At 43.5% G+C, this 26,732-nt stretch overlaps 1 protein-coding gene across 3 annotated transcripts in view; it reads left to right on the top strand.

Moving 5' to 3' along the window:
- LOC144604692 (cadherin-18-like) overlaps window positions 1-26,732 on the top strand; it is a 581,989-nt gene that overhangs the window by 399,399 nt on the left and 155,858 nt on the right. For all 3 annotated transcript variants that reach the window (XM_078419341.1, XM_078419347.1, XM_078419355.1), the window contains one exon: window positions 852-1,323. In XM_078419341.1, coding sequence (XP_078275467.1) covers window positions 1,102-1,323 — 222 coding nt within the window. In that variant the 5' untranslated portion in view covers window positions 852-1,101. The remainder of the gene's footprint in view (window positions 1-851; window positions 1,324-26,732) is intronic.

Here is a 26,732-nt window from a genome sequence, read left to right as displayed (position 1 = left end):
AAGGTTTATCAACACCTCAAATATTGGCTCTAAATATTATTTTTAAGAATTATTTTTAAAGCAAAATTTTAAATCCGATTGCACAAGTTCATAGCAGATCTGATCTCAAGTGACAAGCAAATAAGTTTACATAAAAGGTTAAGATGACAAATCCAGCACAATTTGGTTTGTGTGATCAACCAGTTGCACCAAAATGTAAATGGTCTGCCCGTTCTATATTACTTGTAGTTTTAATAAGCTAACTCTCTCACCCACTTGACAGAACTTGTTCATACCTTCGACAACTTCTCTTTTGATTTTTTTCCACTTTTGATAGATCAAGAGTTGGCAATGAGCAGACATGTGGGCCCTAACTTTGCCCGTCTTTTATTGATTACGAAGAACATTGAAAAGATTTTTGTTGCATGCTATCCAGTCAACGAAAAGACTATACGTGATTACAATCAAGCTGTCCACAGTGTACAGATACAGGATAAAGGAGAAACATTTAGTGTAGGATAAAGTCCTGCATAGTCCAATTAAAGATTATTCAAGGGTTCCAATGAGATCGATGGGAGGTAAGGACTGCTCTCTAATTCTATCTCATTCTTGTTGACGTTCCTGGTCATTTGGCTTCAAAAGGATCCTTGCAAATTGTTTTTCATTATCCAATAATAGTATATAGAACAATGATCTGTACAACATGGGAGCGAGCCCTTCAGCCCCAATGTATGTGTCAAACAAAATGCCAAGTTCAACTAATACTAGTGGTGTGGATGCTTTTCAAATGCCTCGGGGGAATGAGTTAACAGAACAATTTTACTTTTACGATTATAAAGATTCATTATCATTTTTGTTTATCTTTTCAATAGGTCAAACATGTTAAGTCCTGGGAAGATTTGTTAAGGTCATCTGTGGACCAGCAGCATCTTGCTTACAGGATATTATTTCCATGATGTGAATAAACACCGATGTTTTCGCCAGTGGAAGGTCAAACCATGGAAGTGCTCAGATCTGCTCAGGTCGCCTTCTGATATTGGATTTAACTGTGCTGGAGTTGCACTTGGGAAAAACGTCTGACAACACCAGAGGAATTTCAACCAAGCTAGACTTGATCTCACCATGAAAACTCCACCCATTCTTCCTTTGTGTCCAGTGCTACTTTGCCTTGGGATTTTTTGCTTCACATCAACTCTCCAGAACTCTATTAAGATCACAAAAAATCAAAACAAGCACTTAGAGGGAGAGAAACAAGTCCATCATCGTCCGAAACGCGGTTGGGTCTGGAACCAATTCTTTGTTTTAGAAGAACACATAGGACCAGAAGCTCAGTATGTGGGCAAGGTAAAGTCTTCAGCTGTTGCAATGTCATGTTGAGAAATGTTTACTATTCAGTATTGCCTCTTTGTAATCATCTCATCCATGAGAATTCAAATCCAATTAATAAATTCTCAAGTTGTCCTATTTTGACAAGCACTTATTGTATATGTCTGAACCTTCTCCATCAGTAAAAGCCAAACCACGTCCTAACTATTCCATATATAAGGTCCAAGCAATAGATATGGACTAAATTCATGGAGGCATGCCCTTTTGAATCTCAGAGCACATTCTCTCACTTTGAATGATGTCGGAAAGCATTTGATAGAATAAATTTGGAGAAACATTTTCTAATGGTCAGAGTGTGGTTTACCAGAGGCCACTTAATTAAGGCTATCAGAATTGGAAAGAAAATGGGGTGAATGTGTTTCGACAGAATAAGTGAACAAGTTATTTGGAATATATTCCATGCAAGGGCAGTAACAGCAGCTTCAGTTGTAACTTCCAAAAGGAAATGTGGTGGAAAAAACAATATATTCCATGCAAGGGCAGTAACAGCAATGGCAGTTGTAACTTCCAAAAGGAAATGTGGTGGAAAAAAGGGAGGACTATATGATTTGAGCAGACAAATAGGATTGAATATTGAATTTCAAAGAGTCAACACAAGCACAATGGGTTGAACAGCTTCATTCTGTGCTGTATGATTCTATTACCTGGAAGGTTATTTCTGAATGGCAGTACTTAAATCAATTGAATGAATTTGAGAGGCAGAATACGATGTGCTGATATGATTATATAGTGTGTTTAGCATGACCAACCAGTCATGCATTTTAGATATATGACCTTGTAGTTTTCCAACCAGCTCACTTAATTTAGTTTAGAGATACAGCAGGGAAACAAGCCTTCGACTCATTGAGTCCATGCCGACCAGCAATTCACGCATATTAACACTATCCTCCACTAGGGACAATTTACATTTATACCAAGCTAATTAACCTACAAACCTGTATGTCTTTGGAGAGTGGGAGGAAACTGAAGACCCCCTCAGAGAAAACCCACGCAGGTCACAGGGAGAACATACAAACTCCGTACAGACAGCACTCGTAGTCAGGTTCGAACCCGGGCCTCTAGCGCTATAAGGCAGAAACTATACAGCTGTACCACCATGCCACCTTGTCATTTCATTATTGTACACATTGCCCAAAATATTCTAAAATGTGTTGTTCCAAAGCACAAAGAGTGTTTTGGATACTTGTTGGATACTTGTTCCAGGTATAGGCAGCTGGGATCAAGGGCATCCCTGGAGGAGTTTCAGGAACTGAGGAGTAAACTAAAAAAGGAAATCAGAAGGGCAAAAAGAGGCCAGGAGATAGCTCTGGCAGATCGCATTAGGAACAATCCCAAGAGATTTTAGGAAAAGAGTAACTAGAGAGATAGTGGGACCCCTCTGGAATCAATGTGGTCACCTCTGTGTGGAGCCACAGGAAATGGGCAAGGTCCTCAATGAGTATTTCTCCTCTGTATTTATCGAGGAGAAAGAAAGGAGGACGGAGGAACTTGGCGCAGTCAATGGAAGTGTCTTGAGAGCAGTCAGTGTTACCGCCGAAGAGCTGCTGAAGATAATATCGTGTATGAAGGTAGACAAATCTCCAGGGCCTGATCAGATATATCTGAGGACATTGTAGGAAACTAGAGAGGAAATTGCGGGAGCCCTGGTTGAAATTTACATTGTCTTTAAATACAGGATAGGTGCCGGAAGACTGGAGGGTGGCAAATGTTGTGCCTCTATTCAAGAAGAGCTGCGGAAAAAATGTTGGAAACTATAGGCCAGTGCTTAATATCTGAAGTTGGAAAGTTACTAGTGGGTATTCTGAGGGATAGGATATACTGCCATTTAGACGGACAAGGGGTGATTAGGGATAGTCAGCATGGTTTTGTGTGTGAGAGGTCCTGTCTCACAAATCTGAGGTTTTTGAAGAGACGTGACCAAAAAGGTCGATGAGGGCAGAGCTGTAGATGTCATATACATGGATTACAGTAAGGCATTCGACAAGGTACTAAATGGTAGGTTGCCCTGGAAGGTTAGATCCCATGGGATCCAAGGAGAGATAGCTGAATGGGTAGGAAATTGGCTTCATGGAAGGAAGCAGAGGGTGATGATGGAAGGCTGCTTCTCAGACTGGAGGCCTGGGACTCATGGTGTACCTCAGGGTTCAGTGCTGGGCCCGTTATTGTTTGTCGTCTACATCAATGATTTGGATGAGAAAATACAGGGCAAGATTAGCAAGTTTGTTGATAAAACAAAAGTGGGTGGTTTTGCAGATAGTGAAGATGGTTGTGAAAAATTGCAGCAGGATCTTGATCGATTGGCCAGGTGGGCTGAGGAATGGTTGATGGAATTTAATACCGAGAAATGTGAGTTGTTACAGTTTGGGAAGTCTAACATGGACAGGACCTATACAGTGATTGGTCAGGCTCTGGGGAGTGTTGTGGAGCAGAAGGAGCTAGGAGTGCAGGTACATGGTCCCTTGAAGGTCGAGTCGCAGGTAGATAAGGTGGTCACAAAGGCTTTTGACACATTGGTCTTCATGAGTCAGAGTATCGAGTACAGAAGTTGGGAGGTCATGTTGAAGTTGTATAAGATATTGGTGAGACCGCATTTAGAGTATTATGTTCAGTTCTGGGCACCATGTTATAGGAAAGATGTTGTCAAGCTGGAAAGGGTACAGAGAAGATTTACTAGTATGTTGCCAGGGCTAGAGGGTCTGAGCTATAGGGAGAGGTTGAGTTGGCTCGGACTCTATTCCCTGGAGCTCAGGAGGATGAGGGGTGATCTTATAGAGATGTATAAAATCATGAGAGAAATAGATCAGGTAGATGCACAGAGTCTCTTGCCTAGAGTAGGTGAATCGAGGACCAGAGGACATAGTTTTAAGGTGAAGGGGACAAGATTTAATAAGAATTTGAGGGGTAATCTTTTCACACAAAGGGTGGTGGGTGTAGGGAACAAGCTGCCAGAGGAGGTAGTGAGGTAGGGACTAACCCAACCTTTTGGAAGCAGTTAGACAGGTACATGGATAGGACAGGTTTGGAGGGATATGGACCAAACGCAGGCAGGTGGGACGAGTGTAGCTGGGACATGCTGGCCGGTGTGGGTAAGTTGGGCCGAAGGGCCTGTTACCACACTGAATCACTCTATGACTTCAATAACCCCTCAGTCCCCTCACTATTTGGCAATTTTTGTATAATTGGAGTAAGTCACACCAAGTACTTTCGTAAAATAAATGGACTAATATGCTTAGATGCTGGAAACAATTATAATAGTTATCTCATATTGACTGACAAAGCAAGGGTTGATTAGATAATTCCCAATGCTGTTAAATGTCTTGAAGGAGTTAGGTGTAAGTTACAGTGTTTGTCAAATTGTAAATAGCAATGTTTGTTTATTATCATATTTTATTTCTTTGATGCAGTATTAGTTTTTGCTTTGACTATATAGTAAGTTCAAATGTAACATGATCCAAACTGATGTGGATGTCAAGTGACATCTACAACTGTTGATAGAAAAATATATAAAAATTATCTTCCTATGTTTGGAATACCATTATTATTTCCAATTCATATTTTTATTTATTGTTCTGGATGATAAAACCTTAAAGCAGATTTCTAATTCTGCACCCTACCATGGGCGACACAGTGGCACATCTGGTAGAGCTGCTGCCTCACAACACCATAGATTCAGGTTTGATTCTGACCTCGGGTGCTGTCTGTGTGGAGTTTGCACATTCTCCCTGTGACAGCGAGGACTTTTGCTGGGTACTGTGGTTTCGTCCCACAACCTTTGGTTATTTGGCTTCTGTAAATCGGTCCTTGTTTAGGGAATGGTTATGAAATTATTTACATTTGACAATATCTGAAGTAGTGTCGTGACTCGAAACGTCACCTACCCCTGTTCTCCAGAGATGCTGCCTGACCCGCTGAGTTACTCCAACACTTTGCGTCCCATTTATATAAACCAGCATCTGAAGTGCCTAGGTTCAATTATTGGATGGTGCATTTTTGGATTTCATGTTGGTTGATTTTATGTCCTATGTAAGATTTTGCTGTATAATATCTTTGAATTCTACATAAAGAGATTGCCATTTTTTAGCTTGAAATATTTTTGACAAACCAGTCAAGTGAGACCAAAAACAAACCTTTCCCCAGATATTTATCCAGTCAATGGATCAATTGAAATTTATTCACCTTGAATACAAACTCAACCCCAAAAACCTACCTGGTGCTTTTTCTTAAGTTAGCTCGTAGAGAGAGATAGATTCTTGATTAGTACGGGTGTCAGAGGCAGGACAATGGGGTTAGGAGAGAGAGATAGATCAGCCATGATTGAATGGCAGACTTGATGGGCCAAATGGCTTAATTCTACTCCAATTACTTATGATCTTATGAAATATGGAATTAATACTGCTGGTCAAAAAACACCTCAAAACAATCAGAAATAGATTTTCATCGTACCTCTTCCATAGGCAGCACCATCAATTAGTTGAGTTGATTTGAATGATTTATTATCAAGTTTCAGCTAATATTCATAAAGTGTTCAACGCATTTAAACACTCAAGGTCTTTACTGTATTTGAAGTGACTGAATCATTTAAATGCATGGTCGCAACAATAATATGGAGTAAATACCAGATATATTCCTAAATGATAAAGACATTTAACACCAGTGCATTAAACATCTTAATGAATGAAATAAGATATCCACAAAATAATTTCCAACGAAATACAATCACATTTAAAAAATATGATTATTTCTGTATCACATAACGATGAGAAAAAAATAGTTACCATTGCTTTTGCTTTTATGCTTAAGAGAAGATATGTTCTATTAGTGCCTTCCACTGAATCGATAGTAAGGCAGACAAATGCAATGTTGGCTTTCTTCTTGAGAGGAATAGAATATACCAATAGGGATGTAATGCTGTGAGGCTTTATAAAGCACGGGTCAGACCACATTCGGAGTAACAGTTTTGGGGCCCATATCTTAGGAGGAATATGCTGGCATTGGAGAAGGTCCAGAGGACATTTACACGAATTATGCCGAGAATGATTGGGTTAGCATTTGATGAGCCTTTGATGGCACGGGGCCTGTACTCACTGAAGTTTAGAAAGATGAGAGTGATCTCATTGAAACTTACCGAATAGCGAAAGGCCTAGATGGAGTGCATATGGAGAGGATGTTTTCACTGATGGGAGAATCTAGGACCTGAGGGCACAGCCTCAGAATAAGCAGGTGTGCCTTTAGAAAGGAGATGAGCAGAATTTCTTTAGTCAGAGGGTGGTGAATCTGTGGAACTCTTTGCCATTGATGGTTGTGGAGGCTAAGTCATTGGGTATTTTTAAAGTAGAAATTGATAGATTCTTGGTTAGCAAAGATGTCAAAGTGGTTATGAAGATAAGGCAGGAGAATGGGGTTGAGAGAGAAAGATAGATCAACCATGATTGAATGGCGGAGAGGAATCGATGGGTCGAATGGCTTATTTCTGCTCCGATGACTTATGAAAAGTGATCTGTTGGGACGAGATGTTAAATAGAGAGCAATCTAAGCATGCAGAGGTGTAATGTAAGAATGCAGAATGCAATGTAAGAATAAGCAGATGTACCTTTTTATAATAGAGCTAAAATTTGTTGCATGGTACAGATTAGCTACAATTGATGAAAAACTTTTCCTAGTTCTGATCTTCAAACTGACAATTTAACATGTAGGAAGGAACTGCAGATGATGGTTTACACCAAAGATAGACACAAAAAGCTGGAGTAACTCAACCGCTCAGGCAGCATCTCTGGAGAAAAGGAAGAGTTGATGTTTTGGGTCGGAAACCTTCTTCGGACCGAGCATCAAAGGAAAGGGAAACGAGAGATATAGAATGCAAATCGAACAAATGAATGAAAGATATGCAAAAAAAACAACGATGATCAAGGAAAGATGGAACCCATGATGGTCCATTGTTAGCTGTGGGCATGGTGATAATGAGTTATACAGACAGTTGAACTTAACAGGACGACAGTGAAATAGTACGATAACTTGGGCGGGGGAGGGACACAGAGAGAGGGGATGCAAGGGTTCCTTGAAGTTAGAGAAATCAATATTCATACCTGTCCAGACAAGTTACTCCAGCGTTTGGTGTCTTTCAATATTCATACTGTTATGTTGTAAATTGCCCAAGTGATATATGAGGAGCTGTTCCTCCAATTTGCATTTGGCCTCACTCTTGACAATTTAACTCTACCCCAACATTTGCTGTTTTTATTTTGAATCTTTTGTGTTGTGTTGGCAGCTTTGTTTTTTTTCATTGTTAAATGCCAGATTGATTCAATTTGTATTTTTTTCAGTAAAAGATATGCAGCCAAGTTATTTAAATTGCATTTCTCTGAATAACATTAGATCCAAGCACATTTCTTGGCAAACAAGTGGACTCCAGCTGCAGCTGAAACAGACACTTAGTTAAGATGCTCATTTCAATATGTAGCAACACACAAACAAATCTTGCCATTAATCCTTGATGAGGAATTGGCTACAATTATCAACAATGTTTAACAGGATCCCTCTCCAAAAAGACAAGCTGCCACAGAACTCAATACTACAGATACTGGAAATTAGGTCAAAACTGGAACAAAGCTGATTAACATCTTAGGTTGCCTATTGATGAATGTTTGCCTACTGGAGAAGATCTGCCTAGAATAATTATTTTGCTTTGAGGGTGCTCCCTTCTGACTGTAGAGAGCTGTTCATTGAAGTATTAGCGTCTCTGGCTTTCTCCTCTTCCTCTCTGGGATATGTGAGACCCTCTCTCATTGCTCCCCCTGTGAGATTCCTGCCACTATCCTGCGCTACAATCATGTTGTGACCAAGACTCGCTACCACAGCCACGTGTGTTTCCTAAGCACTTGCCTGCGCAGTTATCTTGTGCCATATGTCATCCAGCTCTGCTTTCAGATCCTCTCAGTTCACGCCCAACCCTCACTACACTAAGTGCTACACTCAGCACACTGCTTCTTGCAAGTTCTCCTTCAGTGCCCCGCTTTCTACACTCTTCGCCATGCATTGGCTACAGCATGGCCTCTCTATGTCTCTCCTGCAGCTCTGGGCCTCACTCACTCCAACCTTCAAAGGTTGTCAATATTCCCCATTAGATCCATGCCTGCGATCAACGCTTCTTCACTTACCCGACCTCCACTACGGATCACAAAATTGCCCACCTAAAGACCGTGTCCACCCCCAGCTTTCTCCGACTAAGCCACGCTGCAGACTGCCTGAAGGCCAGAGGCTTCACTGCCGGATCATGCCGCGTGCCCGACCTGCAACGCCATTGCCACCAAAAGATGCAGCACCGACACTCACCGGTACCCTTGCCACTCATAGGCCAGAGCCAACGAAGCAGCCACTGCCGCCAGCCCGCACCATGCCCCCGGGCACTGGCTGACCGGGCCTATCAACTATGACCTTTCCTGCACCTCCGGCCGCACCCAAGCCAGGCCCATCCTCTCTGATGCCACCTCTGACTCTAACCTGCACACCAGCCACCCCAGGGCCAGGGACATTGACTCCCCGATCCTCACCTCCCAATCCCTCCCCAGATGCCGGCAGACTGGGATCGTCGACTCAGTTGATTTTCAGGCCTCCACGCTGCTGGCTCCAAGTGCCTCTTGACTGAATCTCGTGTATCCTATTGCTCCTTCCTTCCAAAAAGGGACCTCAAAGCTGACATCAATGGGTCCTGCTGCTCTTCCCCCTATGCCAATCATGCTAATTCTCCTAACCCCACCCCTACACCACCCCGCAAACCCCCCTCTCACACCACCTCTCCTTTCTGAGCCCCCTTCAGTCCCCACAGTACCTTCCCCGAGTCTCCCTCTACCCATCTGCCCACCTCAGACCCAGGCTCTGACCCTAGCCCTTACGGCCGTTGGGCTTCACCATCCCGCCCCCCCCCCTTTTCTACCTTCTACAGAGACTATTCCCTCCGTAACCCTTCGGCTCACTCATTCCTTCCCACCCAAACACCCCCTCCCCAGGTACTTACCCGTGCAACTGTAGAAGATGTAAAAGCTGGCCTTATAACATAACATAACATAACATAACAACACTTTATTGTCACTCGGCACAACACCGAGCGAAATTTCAGCAGTCACACAAACCACAGCAAAAAAGAAAAGAACACAGGACACCCGACCCCAACACAAACATCCATCACAGTGACTCCAAACACCCCCTCACTGTGATGGAGGCAACAAAAAATCCCCTCTCTTCCCCCCCGCACCCAAGGACAGGCAGCTCGACCCCTACCGAGGCAAACGACACGCACAGTCCCCGCAAGAGGATGGAAGGCCCCCCGGCCGAGCCGTCCCGGGCACCGAAACGTCCCGCGGCCACACCGGGCAATGTTAAGTCCAGCGGCCGAGCCGCACCGGGCACTGAAACGTCCTGCGGCCGCGCTGGCGATGTTAAGTCCAGCGGCCAAGCCGCACCGGGCACTGAAACGTCCCGCGGCCGAGCCGCACCGGGCACTGAACGTCCCGCGGCCGAGCCGCGCTGGCGATGTTAAGTCCAGCGGCCAAGCCGCGCCGGGCACTGAAACGTCCCGCGGCCGCACCGGGCGATGTTAAGTCCAGCGGCCGAACCGCACCGGGCACTGAAACGTCCCGCGGCTGAGCCGCGCCGGCGATGTTAAGGCCCGCAGCCGAGCCGCGCCGGGCGATGGAAGGCCCCGCGGGCGAGCTGCGCCCTGGGGAAGAGACCTAATAAAAGAAAGGTTTCCCCCCACCCCCCCCACCCCACACCCCCCCCCCCACCACACATACACAGCCAAAAACAGAAACAAAAACCATCCCAACACCGACACAAACAAAAAAAAAGTAAAAAAGACAACAGACTGCCAGAGAGCCGCAGCCGTTAGGCGCAGCCAACTCCTCCCACAGGAGATGCAACACCTGTCCCTTTACCTCCCCCCTCACTTCCATCCAGGGACCCCAACTGTCTCTTTCCTCTCCACTCTTCTGAATTTGCACACATTTTTCGCCTTCCCTCTTCCCCAGTTCCCTTCCACTATTCGTCCATCTATCTGCCAATCAATCCCCTCCCCTCACCTGTATCCACCTATCACTTGCCAGGCTTTGTTCTGCCCTCACTTCTCTTCCAGTTTTCACTCCCCCTCTCCGACCACAATCCATCTGACGAGGAGTCCCAACTTGAAATTACTCATGTTTTCCAGATATACTGCCGAACCTGTTGAGTTACTCCAGCACTTTGTGTGAGCTATCATGTGCAGTTTCTTATATCTCCATTTCTTTGTGCACTATTTATTTGTAAAAAAACATACTCTAGGTTCTGTCAACATCTGGAACTTGAATTTAATTATTCGATCGCCATCAGTATGGTCTCCTATGTGTAGAATTCACATCTCCAAAACTAAAAGGCAGTGGAGAGAATTGTGCAAATCCAACATTTACTAATATTCAACCCTGTCAAATTCCAATCAGTTGAAAGCAAAAGTGTGCAAATCTCATGGTTTATTAATTAGTGTTAAGTGATTGTGTTATTGTACTTAACATATTCTCCTCTGAAGTGAACGTACAGTGCCCTCCATAATGTTTGGAACAAAGATCCATCATTTATTGCATGTAGCACAAATGTCTAATTAGTTCCCCACAAAAATTTAGGAGACTGATCACTACTTTAGTTGTCGTACTATGATGGTTTATGCCATTATACAGATGGGCAGAATTTCATCTGGAAATAATCAGTATGAAAATCTAACCTTGGAAAATTGCTAACACGTACAGTTTGCACATTATGATATTGCAGATGGGGAATTGACGGCAAAGGGTGATCTTTTGATAAAGCTGAGGACAATTTAACTGAAACCTCCAGACATGATTATTTCCCTATTCTGCTCTCACCTGTTATGTAACACTTTAATTGGAAACTTGCAGCACATTGGAAAGCAGAGGATTAAATTTTACTGCAGGGGTTCCCCTGCAGTAAAAGGAGAGAGTGGGTGACATTGTATTGTGACAGGAGCATAGCGTATGAGAACTATATTTAGGTAGTTGCTATCAAAATGTGACATGTAATAAGAAAAATTGGCAAAACAATAGCAGCAAGGAATATGGCTCAAAAAGAACAGTGCAGACAGCTTCTTATAATATTGCAAATGATTACAGTGAATCATGTTCATTAAAGTAGAGAAGCAGAGGGTAGGAACCAGACGAGTATGTCAGAAATTGGAGGGAGTGATGGGAAAGTGGAGGTTAGGACCAGCAAGTTTTAAAGGTAGGACAGACGGGGAGAGGTGAATGAATATTGTGATGCTGCTGGACTGAAGTGTGTTTATTACATTGCAAGGGGAATTGTGAAGACACCAGATGAATTTAAAGCCTGATCTAGTGCTTGGGATTATGATGTTGTGGCCATTGTGGAAAGATGGTTACAAGAAAGACACGACCGTCAGCTCAATGTTCCGGGGTTTCGATGTATCGTACATAATTGAGAGGGAGGCAAAAAAAGACGGAGTTGCACTACTAATCAGGGAGACGGCACTCGGAGAAAACATACTGAGGGGTTTGTTCACTGAGGCCATACGGGTAAAGCTTAGAAATTGGAAATTGGAAACACTCTGACGGGTTTGTAATTTAGCCCCCCCCCCCCGCCCCCAATAATAAATGGGAGATAGAGGAACAGATATGTGGAAAGTTGTCAAAGCAACAGGATTGTCTTAGTGGGTGACTTTAATTTCCCCAATATTGACTGGGACTTGCATAGTGCCAAAGACTTAGACAGGTGTTTGTGAAGTGTACCAAAGAGGGTTTCTTGAAATAGCATGTTGACAGTCCAACCCAAGAAGGCAACATACTGGATCTTGTTTTGGGAAATAAGCCTGGCCACCTCACTGGTGTTCCAGTGGAAGAGAATTTGTGGATAGTAATCATCAGCTTTAAGATAGTTTTATATAGGGAGAAGGTTGGATCTTGCAGGAAGGTACTAAATTGGAGCATGGCAAACTACGACGTTTTGGACTGAGGAACGGTCCCGACTTGAAACGTCACCTGTACATGTTCTGCCGAGATGTTGCCTGACCCACTGAGTTACCCCAGCACTTTGTGTCTTCATTTGTGAACCAGCATCTGCAGTTCCTTATTTCTACATCCAAAAAAGCTATACCTGTTTAGGATGGGAATGACTACAGAGGACTTCCGCACTAACTCCCTGCATGTATTGTTCTTCCTGGTGGAGGATGAGGAAGCAGAATGAGTCTTTATTCTAATATACACCAGATGAGACATGTAGCATCTGCACAACAACGTGCACAACCGGTGCTTGTCTGTATGGATTTTGCATGTTTTCCCCGTGACCTGTGTGGGTTTTCTCCGAGATATCCGGTTTCCTCATACACACCAAAGATGTAGAGGTTTTGTAGGCTAATTGGCATGGTAAAATTGTAAATTGTCCCTGGTGTGTGTAGGATAGTGTTAGTGTGCGGGGATCGCTGGCCTGCACGGACTTGGTCGGACAAAGGGCCTGTTTCCATGCTATATCTCTAAACTAAACTAAACACAGATGAAGGTTGAATGAATGGAATGATTTAATTTCATTCATTCAACCACAGGAAATACCAAGAGGAGCTATCCATCCCTTATACCGTACATTTTTATTACTGCCTACATTTCATGGATAAGACTGTTTAAATAGTTATAACATATCAGCTATAGCATGTAGCATTACTCTCCTTATGTAACAGGTTGCTGCACACTGTGAGATATCAACCTGAAAGGAGTCAGACGTACAGAGGTCAAGAACTACTTTATTCACAAAATGCTGGAGTAACTCAGCAGGTCAGGCAGCATCTCAGGAGAGAAGGAATGGGTGACGTTTCGGGTCGAGACCCTTCTTCAGACTGATGTCAGGGGGGCGGGGCAAAGGAAGGATATAGGTGGAGACAGGAAGATAGAGGGAGATCTGGGAAGGGGGAGGGGAAGAGAGGGACAGAGGAACTATCTAAAGTTGGAGAAGTCGATGTTCATACCACTGGGCTGCAACCTGCCCAGGCGAAATATGAGGTGCTGTTCCTCCAATTTCCGGTGGGCCTCACTATGGCATTGGAGGAGGCCCATGACAGAAAGGTCAGACTGGGAATGGGAGGGGGAGTTGAAGTGCTCGGCCACCGGGAGATCAGTTTGGCCAACGCGGACCGAGCGCAGGTGTTGAGCGAAGCGATCGCCGAGCCTGCGTTTGGTTTCGCCGATGTAAATAAGTTGACATCTGGAGCAGCGGATGCAATAGATGAGGTTGGAGGAGGTGCAGGTGAACCTCTGTCTCACCTGGAACTACTTTGAAGAACTACTATCAAGAACTACTTTGCTCCATTTCCAGCATCTGCAGTCTCTTATGCCTCCATGTAAGAGCCACAAGTAAATCCATTAACAACGCGATCCATACCCTGCTCTGAGGCTCTGACTAACCAACTGGCATTTCAGTGACATCCTCCTTATTGAGTGAAGGTAACATAATCAATGACTGTCCTAAGGATAAAATAATTATAAGGTCATGAGGAATAGGGCCATTTGGCTCATCAACTCTACTCCACCATTCAATCATGGCTGATCTATATCTCCTTCCTAACCCCATTCTCCTGCCTTCTCTCCATAACCCTTGACATACGTCTCATACTACGTTTCCTCCTTCTGCAAGCAGCTTGTGTAATCTTTAGTTGTGGAATTTAAAAGAAAACAAAAGAGCTGGAAATGCTCGGCAGGTTATTTCGCATCTGTGAGAAGATTAAGAAAGCTAAGGTTTCATGTTGAAGACTGTTCACCAAAACTGAGAAGGAGACAAAGAAAGCTTGTTAAACTGCGGGGAAGGTGGGAAAGGTTGGAGCCTCAAATAGGGTAAAAACCAGGATGACCATGAGGATCAGCTGTATATAAGTTTATCAGGTCAATGACTGAATGAGAGTGGTTAGAGAGTGAGACATGTACCATGGTAGCAATTACCTGAAGATATCAAACAACAATCAAACAATGGCATGGCAAATGTTGCCACTATCAAAGTCGCTGTCTCACAGCTGCAGTGACGTCGGTTCAATCCTGACCTTCAGTTCCATGTGTGGAGCTTGCTTGTCTCCCTGTGACTGAATAGGTTTATTTAGTTTAGTTTAGTTTGGAGATACAGCGCAGAAACAAGCACTTCAACCCACTGAGTCCGCGCCGACCAGTGATCCCCACACACTAACACTATCCGACACACGCTAGGGATTTTAAAAAAAAACTGAAACAAATTAACCTACAACCTGTACATCTTTGAATTGTGGAAGGAAACTGAAGCACCTGGATAAAACTCATTCAGGTCACGGGGAGATTGTACAAACTCCCCACAGACAGCACCCGTAGCCAAGATGGAACCTGGGTCTCTGGCATGGTAAGGCTGCAATTCTGCTGCTGCGCCACCGTACCATCCATATGCTCAGGTTTCTCCCACATCCCAAAGGTATATGGGTTGGTAGATTAAGTGGACACTGTAACAAACTTGACAGAAAAGACTGCAGGTGCTGGAATTCTGAGGAAAAAGCAAACTGCAGGAGCAACTCAATGGGCCAGAAAACATCTGTGAAGGGAGATGGAATGAGTGGGCAAAACAAACAGTCTTAAGAAGGATCTCAGCCCAAAACATCATCTGTCCATCCCCCCCCCCCCCCCCTAGATTCTGCCTGATCATCTGAGTTCCACCAGCAGTTTAAAAATATATATAAATTGCCCATAATGCATTAGTGAGTGGTAGAATATGGGGGAAATTTACATGAATTGGGGGAAGAGAAGCCGGCATAATAGAAAAAGAAGAGAATAGAGTTGCTCTGTGAACCAGCCCAGACTGAATGGCCTGAAACGACCTCCTCCTCGGTCATAAGGAAATATGACAACAAGAATGCTGCAAGTAGTTGGTGACCCCTTTAATGGTGTAGGTAGGATTGTCTTTCATGTTGCCTTGTGCATGTTGCGCTGTATAATTGTGTTTGAAAATTGTAGTCAGCGAAAGCACAAAGTTCTAAAAACAGTTTTGGTCTCAACTCAGTATTAAGAAGTGATTGACAAATGATTCACTTACTTTAGGCGACCAGTGAATACTAACAAAGTGCACAGTAGTTTCTTTACTGGAATGGCATTCAAACTACTTTGTATTACGCACATGAATATCATCTGCACATCACTATCGAAGTTCATTGACCAATAATCTTGACATCATCAAGGCTAATTTCTCAATTATACTTCAAAGGGAATGTATTTTTAGTTCCATGATTACCTGTGCTGTTAAAAGGCAATTACCTAGAAATTGTCCACTGTTGCCCATACTAAATGTTCCACATAATTGTGGCTATATTTTGCATTCTACTACTGAAATACATTTGCAGTGTTATAGAAACATAAGCACATTCAGTGCTCCTGATCAGGGATGAATTTCGAGGTGAATATGGTCAGATAAGCAGGAAAGAACTCAAGCAGGCAATTAGAACTTCCGTGAAATATCAGATAAAAGAAAATCCCAAGGCTTGTACATACATTGAAAACAAGCTTAAATTACACAAACTGAGATTGTGTTCCCTGGAGCATTGGAGGCCAAGGGGAGGTCTGATCGAAGTGTGTGCAATTATGAGGGGCATTAAGGGTAGACGGTCACAACCCTTTCCACAGGATGCCAATGCCAAGGACGAGAGGGCATAGGTTCAAAATCAGACGAGGAAAGTTTAAAAGAGGTGTGCTGGACAAGTTTTTTTTTAACATAGATATAGTAGGTGCTTGGAACGTGCTGCCAGTAATGGTGGTGGAAGCAAATACAATACAATAGTGGTGTTTAAATGGAAATTAGCTCGGCACCATGTTCAGCACAGGCATTGTGGATTGAAGGGCCTGTTCTTGTTCTATGCTTTCTGTACAAAGGGAAATGATAAATTGCCATTAATTCAAGTGTCTATTGTACTTCTGAATGAAACAAGTGCATTGCACAGTGAGTTCAGCCCTACCAGGTGACTGCAGAGACAAGTATAACGTTTAAACAATTAAAAATGAATGAGGTAACATCATCTTTATTATCTCCAGGGGACTAAACAGATGATTTAAGATCTTTATTAGCCTTGGTTTAAAAATATCTTAAATTACCATATGCAGGTCTTTAAACATAACAAATGTGTCTGTCCTGTCAGGTAATGCTTGTTTGAAGATGAAAAAAAGATTGTTATTATAAAACTAATTAGTGATACGTGACAGCATCAAGATTCTGTATTTGGCTTTGAGAAATACCACTGAAAAGTTGAAAGAGTAAGCTTTTTATTATTCCATTAATGAGATACAAAATTGATTATTAGATTTAAAAGGAAACATTGTGTTAAAATGAGCAGGATTTAAATTTTTTGTTGTTTTGTTTAAAAAAAGAAATTTAAGTTAAAGCAATATTTATATATTCTCAATCAATTAATAAAGTTTGCTTGAAGTGTGGTTACTGTCATGCTCTGCCATAACCGACTCTTCATATGGTCATTTCATTCACAAAATGCTGGAGTAACTCAGCAGGTCAGGCAGCATCTCGGGAGAGAAGGAATGGGTGACGTTTCGGGTCGAGACCCTTCTTCATACGGTCATTCTCCTTCATACGGTCATTATTTCTGTCACAGCAGTTGTCCGTTCAATCAATGCTGAGTTTATTGGGATTATAGATAAACTGTACCTATCAAAAGGAACTGGCGGGTAAAATAATCCTTTGCAATTATTTCTGTGGCATTACATCGCAATACATCTTGTGCATTGTGCAACAGAAAAAGAAACAAGTTATCTAACGTTGGAGAATACAATGGCAACGTGTGCGGGTAAAAGGTGAGGTGTTTCTCGAGTTTACAGTGGGCCTTGTTGTAACAGTGCGGGAGGCCACTGACAGAGAGGCCAGAGTGGGATGGTGAATTAAAATGGCTGATAACTGGAAACCAGGGTCACTGCTGCGATCTGAGTGCAAGTGCTCTTCAAACTGATTATTCAATCTGCCTTTAATGTCTCAAGTGCAGATGAGACCACTTTGTAGTACTGCATGCACAACACTAAATTGGAAGAGGTTTGGTGCTGAGAATCATTCGTGCTTATTGTACCTCTCTGCTATAATTAGAGGATCAACACACTCAATATCAATGAAGCTTCTTCTTTAGCTGTAGTATTTGATAAAGAGAAAGATCAACTGATAGAAGGAATATTAATCCCAATTCTACTAAGAAACTGAAATGAAAGAGTTTATCCATTGACTTATATTTACGAGCTGTTTCCAAGCTGTAAATGAATGAAATTCACCATCTGCATCAACACTGCCATGCATCAGTGCACTCTGACCCTTAAAGAAGATGGGTAACTCAACCAAAAATTTACTAATTATTGGATGTAAACTGGGCCATGTTGAAATATTGTTGGGGTTAGATTACTGAACTAATGATTATCAGTCGTTCAATATATCAAAGGCAGCAGTTTATCACTGAATTACTGTCGACCTCTTAATCAATACTACGATAATATTTCATATGCTTCTTTCCTTTTCTGCATTAAAAAAAACCCCAGGGCATTTGCCTCTAATCCAAAAAATCAAGTAGGATTGCAAGCAGCTAATGCACAAATGGCTCTGTAAAGAATTTGCATTATGATGCCGCAGAAAAATTTCACAGGATTATTTTACCCTGCAGACTACTCTGATGGGTACAGTTTATCTACAATTCAAATAAACCCCTTAGCATTGACTGACCAGACAGAAAAACAACATCTTGCTTTGACAAAGATAAGGACCATATGAAGGGGAATGGAGCAATAAGATAGCTGTCAAAAAATTGAAGCAGTTTCTTCATTAGTTGGGCAGGTGGGCTGAAGTATTGTGTTCACTTTTGGTCACCATGTTGTATGAAAGATATTGTTCAACTGGAAAGGGTGCAGAGAAGATTTACGAGGATGTTGCCAGGATTTGGGGGGGGGGGAGGGGGCTGAGCTACAGGGAGAGATTGAGCAGGCTAGGGCTTTATTCCTTGGAGCGCAGGAGGATGAGGGGTGTTCTTATAGCTGTGAATAAAATCATGAGAGGAATAGATCGGGTAAACGCACAGAGTCTCTTGTCCAGAGTAGGGGAATTGAGAACCAGAGGGCATAGGTTTAAGGTGAGGGGGGTAAGATTTAATAGGAACCTGTGGGGTTACTTTTTTGCACATCGGGTGGTGGGTGTATTGAACGAGCTGCTGGGAGGTCTTTGAGGCAGGTACCATTGCAATGTTTAAGAAACATTTGGACTGGTACATGGACAGGATAGATTTAGAGGGATATGGGCCAAACACAGGCAGGTGGGACTGGTGTGGATGGGGCATGTTGGTTGATGTGGACAAGTTGGGCTGAAGGACTTGTTTTCACACTGTTTGACTCTATGACTCTATTAGACTCCTATCCTGAGTATTTAATGTGAAGGTTGTCTATATAAAATAATTCTTCTAGCATGAGTCTTAATATATTAGAATTAATCTTGGAAATTCAGTCATGGGGCTCCATAATTGCATTTGGATTTAATGTCCATTCATTTCAATGGCAAGAGACCTATGGGATTTGACTGATTTCCAAATTTGAATCTGCATGAAGCATGCAAATTGGAAAATGTTCCTTTTTCCTTTTTGATGGCCACACTGATATTTGAGTCATCCTGCCTTGAACAACTACTTAAAAGGTTTCCAGTTACTGTTCCATACTGTTTCCATACAATCAGCCTGAATGCACTGGGTGTAGTATTTGGTAAATGTTAGCTAACCTCAGAAAAGAAAAAGAAGGGACAATAATGTTAACAAAAACATTCAATATATTTATTTATTTCTACATTAGAAATAAGGATACGGTTATTAATTATGCTGACACACAGAGCAGAATAGTTTCAGAGAAACTGCAGCATTAATGTGTTTCTATTCAATGTAATGTAAGTACAGAACTGCCAACCATTACGTTTTTGCCGTATTTATTACGTTTTTTTTAGATAATTACGGCAGTATGATTTTTCTTAGTAAAATACGTTTGTTTGAAATTCTGCTCGTATGTCCATGTATTGTACATGTATTGTGTATGTAAAATATGGGAAGATCGCAGGGGTGCAATGTTCCAACAAATGCAATGTTCGCTCGTTCGCATGTATGCTTCACCTGCATGTGTGCACTGCCTGCCCGTAGCCGCCAGTGCAGAGTATTGACGTGCAGAGTTTGCAGATTCCGGGAAAGGTTGGGCGGCAGCGCAGGGGAGCGAGCTCGAGCTTCAGCGGTGATTGCGGGCGGTCGCAAAGCACCCATTTGTGGAGAGCAGCCGTCCCTGGGCCTCTGCAGCCCGGAGCGTGAGTCCATGTCCCTGGGCCGCCACAGCCTGGAGCACGAGTCCCCGTCCCTGGGCCGCCGCATCGTGGAGCGCCACAACGCAGAGTGCGAGTCCCTGGGCCGCCACAACCCAGAGCGCCGGAGCGCGAGTCCCCGTCCCTGGGCCGCCGCATCGCAGAGCACCACAACCCAGAGCGCGAGTCCCCGTCCCTGGGCCGCCGCATCGCGGAGCGCCACAACCCAGAGCGCCGGAGCGCGAGTCCCCGTCCCTGGGCCGCCGCATCGCAGAGCACCACAACCCAGAGCGCGAGTCCCCGTCCCTGGGCCGCCACAACCCAGAGCGCCGGAGCGCGAGTCCCCGTCCCTGGAACACCACAGCCCGGAGCGCGAGTCCCCGTTCCTGGGCTACCACAGCACGGAGCGCGAACTGCCGCCTCCATCAGCAGCAGACTGAAGGGGGGGCTCGCAATGGCTGCAGACTGGGCTGAAATGCAGCCGACTTCCAGAAAGTGCAGTTCGCCAGCAACGTACAGAGGTAGGTAGGAAAGGGAAAGGATAAGAAAGGAGGGGAGAGAAGAGTGTGGGGGAGGGGGGGGGGGGCGAGCTTTGCAGCCACTCTCCTGCCTGGGACCAACTGCTTTGCAGGTCAGGCCCGGATAGATTCCCCCTTTCGCCAGCCCAGAGTCACTTTTGATGACTACTCACTGGTATGTCTTGAGGCAGCTGTGCATCCTGCACCAAAGGCCGCACTGACTCCAGGTTATGTGACTGCTGAAACAGTTTAGCTCAATCCTTCCATCAAACCCGCTTTCCTATTTAGCGGTAGTGTCCTTCAGACGGACTACTTCTCTAATCGTTGTCATTTTAAGGCTGCGCGACTTCATTAACCACCAAGAAACAAAATAAACACAACTGCATCGCTGAAAATTAATATTATCACTCTGTTAACCAAAGGCATTGTTTTAAAATTGCCAGTTTTAATAAGAAAAAACTCCATTGAATTTTGCTCAAGTCTTAGCACACAAACACTATCAGATTTCCTCACAGAGAAAGTGTATAGCTGTGCTAAAAATAACAGTTGTCATCAAGTGAAGTTCAGTGAAAGGCGTCTGGAGAAGTGCAAACAGGCAACCACTGCTTATAACAAAAAGCTCTCTAGCAAGGACTGAATATGAGTGGACAAACATACATTAGAACCTCTGTTGACTTAGTTTGAGGACCGAAAATGAAACACTAGATACATGTACTTTGTTGGATTGAATCATTGTGGACTATTTCATGTAGATAAAAGATGGAGATAACAGCTTGAACACTGGACATCACAGTTTCCTGTATTGAAAGTGGTTTCATGTATTACGCGTGGTTTTAAGTTTTGTTAAATTGCAGAATTCCTTTTTTTCACTAAAAATCCCCTTTTTTTGCCATCTGTGTTCCTTTTTTTGGTTTGACAAGGTTGGCAGCTCTGTAAGTATGTAATAAGAGGAGGATAACGTTTGTATAGCCCAACAATGCCGCTCAACCATCCAACAGATATGGGCTGAAACTCTATTTCAACTTCATTTACCCTCATTCACAAGATCTTGATTCCCTTGGTGTTCAACAGTTAATGATTATGGTCTTCAATGGTTCAATGGTGTTTTATTGTCAAATGTGCAAAGTGCAAACACACAGTCGAATTATTTTCTTACAGCCTAGTAGAGTATTGCCAAATCTATGCACATCCCTGGTCAGCAGTTTGTACAGAAATAGGTTAATGATCCCACGTGCTGGAGGCGCCATATTTTGGCCAACCAGCTTTTTTAGTGGCTGTAAATGAATTAAAAACTTAACTAAAATCTACTCAGACATGCAGAGAGGTACCCAACTTGCTCAACTATTGCCACAATCACCATGACGGCCAGAATGCAGTTGGAAACAAGTGGCTAAGAATCTGAGCACAGTCACACATCTAATCAGTCCAGAGTTATACCTGCTATGTGAGGATCAGCAGGGTGGAAGGTCAACAGTTATGTTTAGGACACTGTATGTTCTCCTTGAGACTGAATGACGTTCCCCCCACATCCCACGGACTTGTTGTTTGGTAGGTTAATTGGCCACTTCAAATGGCCCTGATTGTGTAGATGAGTAGTACAACATCAGGGGTAGCGTATTTGATGAGAATGTAGGATTAGAATAAATGGATGTTGAGAGTCAGCAGGATCTCAATGGGCAAAGGGAGTTATTTCCATGTTTTCGGAGAAGTCAGAAGACCAGATATGTGCTTGGAAAAAATTGGTGAAAGAAAGTGGAGGAGCAATGTCACAGATTGATGAGGCAGTGGGGGAATGTGTTCACTTTGGAATGGATGGGCAGTGGGCAAGGATATTCAGTTTAGTTTAGTTTATTATCACATGTACCGAGGAACAGTGTAAAGCTTTTTATTGCATGCTAACCAGTCAACGGAAAGACTATACTTGATTACGATTCAACCTTCCACAGTGTTCACAAGATAAGGGGAATAATGTTTACTGCAAGATAAAGTCCAGTGAAGTCCGATTAAAGATAGTACGAGGGTTTCCAATGAGGTAGATAGTAGCTCAGGACCACTCTCTAGTAGTTGAAAGTGCAGATGGAGTCAATGGAAGGGAATTTGGTTTGTGTTCATACTTCTCTGCAATTTCTTGCGGTCTTTCCATGGCACACAGGTAAATACTTAACAATCAAGGGTCACAGTCATTTGCCGAACTAGTAAGATTACATTAACCTGGGAAGGACCAAGGTGCCTGTGGGACAGCAATGGTGCAAAATGAGCATCACACAGGGAGTAGTTGTGCTACGTGGCCCTCGCATGGAAGTTGCATCAGAGTTGGAATGGTACTTGCTGGTGGGAACTGCAAAATAATGTTATCAAGTAACATTACAGAGGGGAAAAAAGTATTTTGCTGAAAAATTATTTTTGTCAATTTGTAGATAAACATCAGCTAGATTCTGGGCTTGCATTATTTCCCAATCCGTATGGTACAGAAGCGATCTGAAACCTGTTTTTTTGGCCTAAAGGAGCCATGGGTATAAGCTAGAAGGGCTACGCAGTATTCCAATTTGCTGGCAGATGATAATAATCCTCTGCTGGAAAGATATAGTTCAAGATTGGAGCAAGGATGCAATCATAGCTGGGAAAGTGGAGAAAGTATGTTTTAAATTTTAAAAACTTGACTGACACTGAGGCATGTTTCTGATTTATTGGTGCAGCGGTAGAGTTGCTATCTTACCGAACCAGAGACCTGAGTTTGATCCTGACTAGGGGTGCTGGAGTTTGTACGTTTCATTTTAGTTTTAGTTTAGTTTAATGTCACGTGTAACGAAGTACAGTGAAAAGCTTGTTTGTTTCATGCTATCTAGTCAGTGGAACAACTATCCATGATTACAATCAAGCTGCCCACACTGTAACAAATACACACCACCCAATTTTAAGCTTATGTAATTATTTCTAAATTATTTGTAAATTGTCCATAGTGTGTAGGATAGTGCTTGGTATATTGGGATCTCAGGTCGGAGCAGACTCGGTGGGCTGAAGAACTTGGTTCTACGCGGTATCTCTGAATTAAAATAAACTAAATTACATGTCAGCATGTCAGTTTATCAAAAATCACAGCAAGATCTTGATCGGTTGGTCGTGGGCAAAAGGGAAATAGGAAATCAAAACCGGGCAGGACCTTCGCAGTGAATGGCAAGGCCTTGGAGAATGTTGCGGAGTGGAGGGATTGAGGAGTGCAGGTTCCTTGAATGTGGCATCGCAGGTAGATAGATGGTCAAGAAGGTTTTCGGTACATTGGTCTTCATCAGTCAGGGTATTGAGTATAGAAGTTGGGATGTAATGTAACAGTTGTACAAGATGTTGGTGTGGTCACATTGGAGTACTGTGTCCAGTTTTGGCCACCCTGCTGTAGGAAGAATGTTTTTAAGCTGAAAAGAGCGTATAGATTTCTCGCTGCTCCTCTTCTGTGATTTCTCCTGCCCTCCTGCTCTACGACCACATTTTGACCCAGACTCGCTACCACAGCCACATCTGCTTTCTTGGGCTCCCAGATCTCCCACTGTCTTCCTGTCTCCACCTATAATCCTTCCTCCAGCATTCTGTGAATAAATACCTTCGATTTGTACCAGCATGTGCAGTTATTTTCTTATACAACCTGTGGCTCCACTGTGATTTCTCCTCAAGGTATGTCCACTTTGAAGAAGTCCTCCTCCTCTCTTCGACGAGAGTTTAGCAACATGCTCTCTCGCTGCTCCCCCTCTGTGATTTCTCCTGCCCTCCTGCTCTACGACCACATTTTGACCCACATTTTGGCGCTACCACAGCCACATCTGCTTTCTTGGGCCTCCTCCAGTGCCACAGTGAGTCCCACCGGAAATTGGAGGAACAGCACCTCATATTTCGCCTGCGCAGCTTGCAGCCCAGTGGTATGAACATTGATTTCTCCAACTTTAGATAGTTCCTCTGTCCCTCTCTTCCCCTCCCCCTTCCCAGATCTCCCACTGTCTTCCTGTCTCCACCTATATCCTTCCTTTGTCCCGCCCCCCTGACATCAGTCTGAAGAAGGGTCTCGACCTGAAACGTCGCCCATTCCTTCTCTCCTGAGATGCTGCCTGACCTGGTGAGTTATTCCAGCATTTTGTGAATAAATACCTTCGTATAGATTTACAAGAATGTTACCAGGACTTGAGTGCCTGAGCTTTAGGGAAAGATTGTGTAGGCTAGAACCTTCATCCCTGGAATGCAGAAGGATGAAGGTTGATCTTATTGAGGTGCATAAAATCATGAGGAATAGCTAGGATGAAAGTACAGACTCTTTAACTCAGAATAGGGGAATCAAGAACCAGACGTAGGTTTAAGATGAGAGGAGAAATATGGAACATGAAAAGTTCTTGAAAATAGGAACTTAAGGGTCATTTTTTTCACACAGAGGGTGGTGGGTATATGGAACGAGCTGCCAGAGAAGATAGAAACATAGAAAATATGTGCAGGAGTAGGCCATTTGGCCCTTCGAGCCTGCACCGCCATTCAATATGAACATGGCTGATCATCCAGCTCAGTAGCCTGTACCTGCCTTCTCTCCATACCCCCTGATCCCTTTAGCAAAAAGGGCCACATCTAACTCCCTCTTAAATATAGCCAATGAACTGGCCTCAACTACCTTCTGTGGCAGAGAATTCCACAGACTCACCACTCTCTGTGTGAAGAAATGTTTTCTCATCTCGGTCCTAAAAGACTTCCCCCTTATCCTTAAGCTGTGACCCCTGGTTCTGGACTCCCCCAACATCGGGAACAATCTTCCCGCATCTAGCCTCTCCAACCCCTTAAGAATGTTTCTATAAGATCCCCCCTCAGTCTTCTAAATTTCAGCGAGTACAAGCCCAGTCTATCCAGTCTTTCCTCATATGTAAGTCCCGCCATCCCAAGGATCAATCTGGTGAACCTTCTCTGTACTCCCTCTAAGGCAAGAACGTCTTTCCTCAGGTTAGGAGACCAAAACTGCACACAATACTCCAGGTGCGGTCTCACCAAGGCCCTGTACAACTGCAGCAGAACCTCCCTGCTCCTAAACTCAAATCCTCTTGCTATGAATGCCAACATACCATTCGCTTTCTTCACTGCCTGCTGCACCTGCACGCTTGCTTTCAATGACTGGTGCACCATGACACCCAGGTCACGTTGCATCTCCCCTTCTCCCAATCGGTCACCATTCAGGTAATACTCTGCTTTCCTGTTCTTGCCGCCAAAGTGGATAACCTCACATTTATCCACATTATATTGCATCTGCCATGCATTCGCCCACTCGCCTAATCTATCCAAGTCACTCTGCAGCCTCCTAGCATCCTCCTCGCAGCTAACACTGCCACCCAGCTTCGTGTCACCCGCAAACTTAGAGATGTTGCATTCAATTCACTCGTCCAAATCATTAATATACACTGTAAATAACTGGGGTCCCAGCACTGAGCCTTGCGGTACCCCACTAGCCACTGCCTGCCATTCCGAAAAGGACCCGTTTATTCCTACTCTTTGCTTCCTGTCCGCCAACCAATTTTCTATCCACCTCAACACTGAACCCTCAATACCGTGTGCTTTAAGTTTGTACACCAATCTCCTATGTGGGACCTTGTCGAAGGCCTTCTGAAAGTCCAGATATAACACATCGACTGGTTCTCCCTTATCCACTCTACTAGTTACATCCTCGAAAAATTCTATAAGATTCGTCAGACATGATTTGCCTTTGGTAAATCCATGCTGACTTTGTCCGATGATTTCACCACTTTCCAAATGTGATGCTATCATATCTTTAATAACTGACTCTAGCATTTTCCCCACTACCGATGTTAGGCTAACTGGTCTATAATTCCCCGTTTTCTCTCTCCCTCCCTTTTTAAAAAATGGGGTTACATTAGCTACCCTCCAGTCCTCAGGAACTACTCCAGAATCTAAAGAGTTTTGAAAAAATCTAAAGAGTTTTGAAAAATTATCACTAATGCATCCATTATTTCTGAGGCTACTTCCTTAAGCACTCTGGGATGCAGCCTATCTGGCCCTGGGGATTTATCTGCCTTTAATCCATTTAATTTACCTAACACCACTTCCCGACTAACCTGGATTTCCCTCAGTTCCTCCATCTCATTAGACCCCCAGTCCCCCGCTATTTCCGGCAGACGGTTTATGTCTTCCTTAGTGAAGACAGAACCAAAGTATTTGTTCAATTGGTCTGCCATCTCCTTGTTCCCTATGACCAATTCACCTGTTTCCGACTGCAAGGGACCTACATTTGCCTTAACTAATCTTTTTCTCTTGACATATCTATAAAAGCTTTTGCAGTGTGTTTTTATGTTCCTTGCCAGTTTTCCCTCATAGTCTATTTTCCCTTTCCTAATTAAGCCCTTTGTCCTCCTCTGCTGGACTCTGAATTTCTCCCAGTCCTCTGGTCTGCTACTTTTTCTGGCTAATCTGTATGCTTCATCTTTTGTATTAATACTATCCTTGATTTCCCTTCCTGGTTTGTTCTTT

Source organism: Rhinoraja longicauda, chromosome 2 (genome assembly GCF_053455715.1).
Source record: "Rhinoraja longicauda isolate Sanriku21f chromosome 2, sRhiLon1.1, whole genome shotgun sequence".
Classification (NCBI taxonomy): domain Eukaryota; kingdom Metazoa; phylum Chordata; class Chondrichthyes; order Rajiformes; family Arhynchobatidae; genus Rhinoraja; species Rhinoraja longicauda.
The sequence above is the reverse complement of the archived record's forward strand: the minus strand, read 5'-3'. Positions and strand labels throughout refer to the sequence as shown.